The sequence below is a fragment of the Chenopodium album genome, chromosome 13, assembly GCF_948465745.1.
Source record: "Chenopodium album chromosome 13, dcCheAlbu1.1, whole genome shotgun sequence".
Taxonomy (NCBI): Eukaryota; Viridiplantae; Streptophyta; class Magnoliopsida; order Caryophyllales; family Amaranthaceae; genus Chenopodium; species Chenopodium album.
Genome location: NC_137846.1, coordinates 24,851,756 through 24,859,801, shown reverse-complemented (window position 1 = coordinate 24,859,801; position 8,046 = coordinate 24,851,756). Strand labels below are relative to the sequence as shown.

The following is an 8,046-nucleotide window of genomic DNA, read 5'->3' as shown; positions in this document are numbered from 1 at the left end:
CACTGGCCTGCTAGAGGTAACATCCACGCCGGATAAAGTTCCATCCCACACACGACCATTATTCCCACGCATGACTCTTACAGAATCGGTTGCCCGGCGAAGCCAAGGTCTCCACTTCGCAGGAAGGGGCTACAAATAGAACACAAAAACATGTTACGGCAACAATAAGATGGTTAACTACTAAAATAATTCTTTAACTCGCAAGTTTTTCATTGTAACCATTTCTGAATTTCATTGTTGCACATGGAAGACTTTCATAATCCATTTGATCCTGATTTTTGAAATAATATTAAAACACACTATAACCGGGTTTTTATATATACAATATGATGGGAACACATTTATTATACTTTTGACTTTGATGATGTAAACACACGTACCATGTATCCTTGAAACAAGGTATACCATTGAATTTAGGACTAGGGACCATCAATTCCGTCTGTACACATCAGTTGGTCAATATTTATCCCCAGTAGTCCTTGTATTTCTCACTAAGTTAATAATTTCACCCCTTGACCAATGTTTGGGTACCATTTATCCTAGATATATGGTACACCATTGAAGTTGGGAAAATGTGATCTTGAATAGCGCTAACACATAACTATGGAGAATAGTCATCCCCTTATACTGCTATGAAATCATAACAATTACATGTTAAGTACATGTTAATCAACCATCATAATCATTCATGTTTTTCCAAAAAATTTAAGTTTTCTTAACAAAAGATCCCACATCACCCCTACATCACCCCACCATTTACAAGTTCTCAAAAGATATAAGTTATAATTTCGTTACAAAAAAATCACCTGAAGCCCATTTTTAACAACATCACAGCCCAACAAAAATAACAGGGCTTTTCACTTCAGGGGTTAAATGTAAAACTGTTCCTTCACACCCACAACCCTTAATTTCTACACATACAGGGTGGGGGCGCAATGCATTTCTAAGCTAATGTGTACTATTAGACCCACCCCGGGTGGGATCTTGACTCATACTTCCAAACATTCCTCCTTGATTTCCAGGCCTCACCATGTACGGGAATTGAGAAACAGCTGTACTCGGCGACATATAACCACCCCCCATTTGCAGCGGCAACCCTTGCATTTGATGCATTTGATAGTACTGGGGGTACGCCATAAAATGTGGGGGATACAAGGGCCTCTGACTTGGAGAATTAGCAGCCCCAACAGGAGGACGATGCACTCCAGACAAGGATGTAAAGTAGCCCAACGACCCATCAGCATCTATCATTTGGATGCCTCCTAGACAATGAGGACTGTAACCCATCATAGGAAATTGATGTTGTTCCTATGTCAATATAAAACAATCTGGGTTAAATAAAATAAAAAGGAAAAATATAATATTTTAATTCATCTATAAACTTTGAATAGGAAAAACATAAGATTTTAATTCATCTATAAACTTTGAATAGGACAGATAAACATACCTGCTGTGACATAGAGGACTGCAGTTGGTTTTGAGAAACCTCAGCTTGTTTGCCACCGCCCCTCTTCCCTGGTTTCTTCTTTTTTTCAACGTAAGACTTGTACCTTGAATCAGTAGTACGGTGAGCAGGTTTCTTCGGAATTGGTGGGTCCTTTATCGAAGCAAGTTGCTGAGATAGGTTCTTCGCACAACTACCTTGCTTCTCAGTCACAGGAGTTGTGCCCTCCTTTTCCAGACATACAGAGGAAGGTGTCCCGTTACACCACAAAAGGTCTGCTCTATTAAGGGTTAGCATGGACAACTTCTCTTCTACTTGGATATCAAGCAACTGTAAACCATTCGGAACAACATCACACGCACTCTTGCAGATTGCAGCCTTAGAACATATGGGAGAAAACTTCACCATCATCTTATCAAATCTACACACCGCCTCCGTCTTGCTCAGGTCATGGTACTTCACTTTCACTCTAGTGTGCTTCCTAATTACATCTTTCCTCCACCGCCGAAGAATGTACTTGTCGGGAATTTCTCTACAATCATTCATTTGATACACCATAATCATATGGCGACAGATAATACCATGGCAATTAAAGTACATACATTCGCAATCTGCTTCTTTGGTGCTGCTGTTGTATGTAACCTTGTACACCCTTTTCCTATGCGAGGGTACTTCTTTCCTTGAATTCTTTGGTTTGAACCAAATGATATCCTCCAGCACATGTTCTTTCACTGTGTCAGAAACTTGCCTCTTCTCCAGACCCGTCACATACAGCACCCTAGTACACTCCCTTTGGACTTCTTTGAATTTCGCATCCGTATAAATTTTCCTAAACAATGCCTCTGCTGGAAACACAGTCATGGGCTGCCTAACATACCTCGAATTATTATCATCGGCCCTTTTCTCACTACTAGCTCTAACCTCCAGAGCTTCAGAAAACCTCTCAACAAATTCTGACAGCAACGTGTGCCTGCTCACATATCCATCAAAGAAACTATGTATACTCTCAACTCTCTGGGTTGTTTTCATGCCGGCCCAAAACAGATGCTTCACGAACGCAGGTATCCACATATCACGTTCAACATACAACCCTTCGAACAAAAACAAAATTAAAAATGAAACAAAGAACAAAGTACAGATAAACTCAGCAATGTAAGCCTTAAAGAATAAAATTTTCCAAAACCAATTGCCAATTGCTCTTACTTAGCTTAACTCATTAGATTGATAAAGTATGGAATTCCCCATCCACATCACTCCTTTATATATAAAGTATGGTCAAAATTAAAACACATGTAACTGATGTCAATACATACTAGTCTATCATACACAGGCTAACATTTTACAACCTTCACAGCAGCACAAATAGCAATTACGCATACCAGTATGTATACAATTACACCAGAACCGTCAAATGCCTATCAAAATAACCCACTTTCTATCATATTTTATAACAAATCAGTACCGTAATATTGAAAAAAAAAACACACCTTCCAACCACTCATCTGTTTCGCATTCGTGTTTCTTGATCATTTCTTGCCACCGTCTTTCAAACTCTTCCACGTCCAGACTATCATACACAGCACTCTCTAAGTCTTCCTTCAACTCCAGATACTTTGGATGCTTTCCCAGCTTGGTTGAAAATTTTTGCAAAATATGCCAAATGCACCACCTGTGTGTAGTCCCTTTCATTGTAGTCTTCAGAGCTTTCCTCATGGCAGGGTCCTGATCGGTTAGAATTGCATTAGGGGTTTTGTTGTTCATACACTGCAACCAATTGCTATACACCCACTCAAAGGTCTCAACAGTTTCTCTCCTAACTAGCGCACACCCAAATAGAATAGTTTGACCATGGTGGTTCACTCCAACAAAGTTGCAAAACGGCAACTTGTACTCATTGGTCAAGTATGTCGAGTCAAAACACACCACATCGCCAAACTCCTCGTATGCCATGCGACACCTAGCATCTACCCAAAGAACATCCTTCAACCTACCCTCTTCATCAACTCGATATGTGTAGAAAAAATCTGAGTTATCATTAACCATAATTTGGAAATAATTAAACATTGCTTTAGCATCACCTTCATCAAAAATTCTTTTCCTCTGCTTAGCCACTTCATCATGCAGATCTTTCTGAGCAAAGGGCATGTTCTCCACCCCGTTACGCTCCCTGGCCATTTTGTTATATATTTTTGCCACTGGAACCCCACATCTCCGCTCGTTGAAAAGCTGCCTCACAACATGCGGATTCTCCATCAAAAACTTTTTCCTCAACCTACTAATATTCTTAGCCTTCCCAGGAGTGGGGGTGTGTCCACAATGCTTAAGTTCAGCCCTCTGAACAACCCATTCCCCACGTTCATTAACATTAGCATACACATTGACAGGACATTGAACTTTCTTACTCCTCCTCTTCACTCCAACAGCATCATCCTCAACAACCTGAGCATCAGTCACTAGCCTCGCTTCCACCTTTTTCCTCTTCCTATCAGGCAACCCAAAACACTCACATGTCCACAAACAATTCCTTCTCATTTTTGCATTAGGCCCTTTACCAACTTTACAAGCACTAGTACGAACAATCCCAAAACCATTTTGCTTCCCATATTCCCTAAAATATTCATCTAGTTCCTGCCATGACTAGAAAACCATCCCAACTGAAGGAGGAGGCAGACCCACATCCACTTCAACATACTCTTCTATCTCAACTGATATCGCAACACTACTAAAGCCTTTCTTTGGAGTTTTATAAGACTCTTCACCAACCACAACCTTCATTCAAAACCACAAATAATTCATAACCACAACTAATCACAAAAAATTCATACTAAACACTTTTTCATATCCCTTAATGACAAAAGGAACACCACCAACATAATCACAAACATACCCATATCCAACCTACACAAATAAGAAACTACTCTGTATTTTGCTGTACGTTAATCATATAAGAAAGTACTCTGTATTTTACTCTAAGTTACTCATATAAGAAAGTACTCTGTATTTTACTCTAAGTAACTCATATAGTTTTCAATTATGTGCAATTTATTTCCCAGATTATACTACCATTCCCCGGATAATGACCATTTCAAAATCAATTAACCACATTCTTTTGTAACTAAATTAACAACATTTCACAATCAATTAACTACATTAAGCACATTTTTAAATCAACGGGACTGTCATTGATCCCGATTTCGATTAATAATGAGGCAACCTGCTTTCATCTTCAACAACACATTACCAACACAGCCCATAAACCGTAATATCAAATTCAATCACACTTTTCCAATTCAACACCGCAACAATACATCAGATTACTACCAACAATTGATTAGATACTCGCAATTGATTTAACCCTAAATTAACCCTTAACCCACAATTATGACCAAATATAACGACTAATGACCAAAAAATACTTACCCCTTTCAACAACTCCCTTAGCGCAGCACCGTCGTAGCAAGCCTCTTCCACCTCGTCGCCGCCTCCTCCGCAATCTCCACCAGACACCACCACCAGATCATCGGGGCCGGTGTTACTAACGACAGCTTCCTCATCGTTAGTAACACCATACATTGCATTCACCTCAAATCCGCACAACTTACAGCTGCTTCTATGGAACACTCGATGTTTTCCCCATGGATTTCAAATTTCTGGGTTAAGGTACAAAAGGGGCTTACTTTTTGGCTTTTCCCGAAGCTTCTTTGACAAGTTTTTTCCTTTTCCGTTTTGCGGAATTTCTTCTCCAACTAAACATGTCACTTTCACCTGTTGGGAGTATTGGGACCACTCCGTAACTTTTTTTCCCTCACCGTTTTATTTTCCCTCCAAAACCAATCCCCGTTTCACTTTTTTTTCAACAATATTGCGAAAATGCCATTGAGAGACAATCCCAAACATCTCTCAACCCTCCATTTCTACTTCCTCCAATCAATCAATAACTATTTACTAAAAGATACACCGGCAATGACACGTGTCATTTTCTGGTGTGTCCTTAGTATATTTTTAAAAAAAAATTAAAAAAAACTTACAAAAATTGCTAGAGAATATATGCAAATTATTTTCTTCTAAAATTTAGGAAAAAAATTGTAAAATAATATATTTACCAACTTAGGGCCTATTCTAACTTACTGAACTGAACTGAACTTATTGGAGATGAACTGAACTGAACTGAACTGAATAGTGTATGAGAGAAGAAAATTAAGAATTGAACTGAATTGAACTAAAAATAAGCTGAAGAGAACTGACCCTTAGATATCTATTCATATTTTTATATAAATTCTTATACAAGTAATTACTTTTTATTTATAATAATAAAAAAAATATGAATATATGTATCTTTCAACCTAACATAATCGGTGAATAAAAAATTATTAAATGTGAAATAAAAAAATAAAAAAAAAGTATGCCATCAAGGATCGAAATAGAAAAAAGTTTGAATAAAAAATATAATATGTATTCGTAAAATTAAAGATAAAAAAATAATATTTTAAGTTACTAGCTTGATTTGGGATAAAATAAGAAATAGATTTTGGACCAAGTTATTTTTTATTTTTAAATTTAGTTTTAATTAATACTCTGCATCAAAAAGTGAAAAACCTTGCATGGCACGGGATCTAACCTATTTTTGTATATTATATTATGTATGAGACATCTAATTTTGTCTCACAACCCTACATTTATACTTCTTCCAAATTCCTCAAATACCTTCCACATAGGTTCGGTTTTGGGCGTTAATTTTTCGTTTGGATCGACTTAAAACCGCTAACGGCAATAACAGTCATAGTTTTAAAACCACTAATAAAAAGACACTGCATTTACATATTCTTTAGCTAATTCACATATTCCTTAGCCAAAGACATGAAAGAGAACACCGACATTTACATGTACAAGTTCAAAGAGACCCCATTTTAGTAGCAACATGTCTATTTGCTTTTATTTAAAAAATTACAAGATCGCTAATATTCTTAGCGGTTTTAAGCTGAATCAAAGATTAATGCTACATGGACGGTACTTTGGGAATTTGTTATAAAATTGTTGCATAATGGGAATATATTAAATTTACTCATAATTTCTTACTCCCTCTTAAAGTGAAACATTCCTCTCATACAAGTATCAATAATATATTTTATCATTAATAAGTAAAAAGTATAATCATGAAATATTAATAAATTATACGTCACGATTCCAATAATTATCCATATAACTGTTTATTTTATCTTAAGTAAAGTTAAGTGAATATTACTGCAAAAAGTGCTCATGAAGAAATTTATTTAAAAAAAGGAAAAAGTTCATTTTAATAAGGAATTTTTGACCTTTACAACCTGCCAATAAACACTTATTAGTTTTTACTGCCTCTACATTAAAAAGTTTTATTTACCACTAAATAAATTTCTAAATATTGAATTTTACCACCAACTAACGGATTCCATACTTGAATTCATCAGTGGGGCCCACCTTTTTGACATTTCCTCTTCATCTCTCTCGATCTTCCACACCAACCAGCTGGCCAATGAAATCAACTCCGCCCCCTGGTTGGTCTGACCCGTCGATAACTAGCCCACACAAGAGTCCACCACCCAGTAACAGCAGGCTGACCAACAGCCGTGGGTATGGGGTTTCAACGGTGCCGATTGAGTTTAGGGTTTCAAGTGTGTTTTTCATGGGTGGTTAAAAATGGAAGGGGGTTCTTAAAAGGGTGGTGGACTCTTGAAACTTTTTAACATAAATTCTGAAAAAATACAAATTAATAATATAAAATTATTAAGTTTTATTTATAAAATATTTAAAAATATGGAGAATTATAAATAAAATCGTGATATAAAATACAAGGATTATAAGATAGTTTGTTCGGTCATTAGTAATTTGGCTATATAATTCGTAAATATATAAAGTCCTACCCCCTAGTTTTCTAATTTTTGTTAATTTAGATATAGAAACTCCCCTACTCAAGCCGAGCCTAGAGTCCTAGACTATAGTCTCCTTTGTCCGTCTACTAGGGTCCAGTCGCTTTGTTTTTGGATTACTGTCTTACCCTCTTCACGAGATTACACAAACCAATCTTAGGAGTCAGACTCACATGCTGCTTCGACCGACTTTGACACAAAACATTTCAGCTTGTCTCAACTACTAAATGACATAAGGTAGAATCTTTATTAATAATTTTAAGATTTTTATACTATTATTCTCTTCAAATTTGGGTAATTAATTATTTGTTATCACATGATGGGTGTAGGATCTTTCGGAATCATAATGAGGGCTAACTAACTTTGTTATTTATTTTGTTAATTTACAATATTTTTTAAATGATAACAATAACAACAATAATAATAATATTTTTCGGAATCATAAGGGCATTTAGGGTGGGTAGTAGGTTCCACGTCCATATTTAGGTGGCTTTTCTGGTGGTAGTTTCACCGTTCTTATAGGTCCAGCAAAGGTCTCTCGGCGGTGGGTCAAGTTTCTAGCGGTTTCAGGCAACAATTCTGGTTGCTTCTCTCGTTTTTGGGGCGTATTTTCAAACTATTTTTAGGCATCTTTTCAGGCGTTTTCTCAGGCTGTGGTTGCGTTTTGGTTGTTCCAGTGACGTTTTGTGGTGGTTTCAA

General features: G+C 36.7%; 1 protein-coding gene across 1 annotated transcript; it reads right to left on the bottom strand.

Moving 5' to 3' along the window:
• Positions 1–948: 948 nt before the first annotated feature.
• LOC145575411 (protein FAR1-RELATED SEQUENCE 5-like) lies at positions 949–3,976 on the bottom strand. The gene is made up of 3 exons (XM_081633285.1): positions 2,932–3,976; positions 1,448–2,535; positions 949–1,308 (listed from the first exon to the last, which is right to left on the bottom strand). The coding sequence occupies exons 1-3, from the start codon at positions 3,974–3,976 to the stop codon at positions 949–951; spliced, it is 2,493 nt and encodes an 830-aa protein (XP_081489411.1).
• Positions 3,977–8,046: the final 4,070 nt, after the last annotated feature.

Excerpts from the sequence above, each read along its gene's own strand:
- LOC145575411 (XM_081633285.1), bottom strand. The coding sequence starts at position 3,976 with ATGAGAAGGAATTGTTTGTGGACATGTGAGTGTTTTGGGTTGCCTGAT. Across the intron at positions 2,536-2,931 it reads AACAGATGAGTGGTTGGAAG|GGTTGTATGTTGAACGTGAT; the intron begins GTGTGTTTTTTT and ends TTTTGTTCGAAG. Across the intron at positions 1,309-1,447 it reads AGTCCTCTATGTCACAGCAG|GAACAACATCAATTTCCTAT; the intron begins GTATGTTTATCT and ends ATATTGACATAG.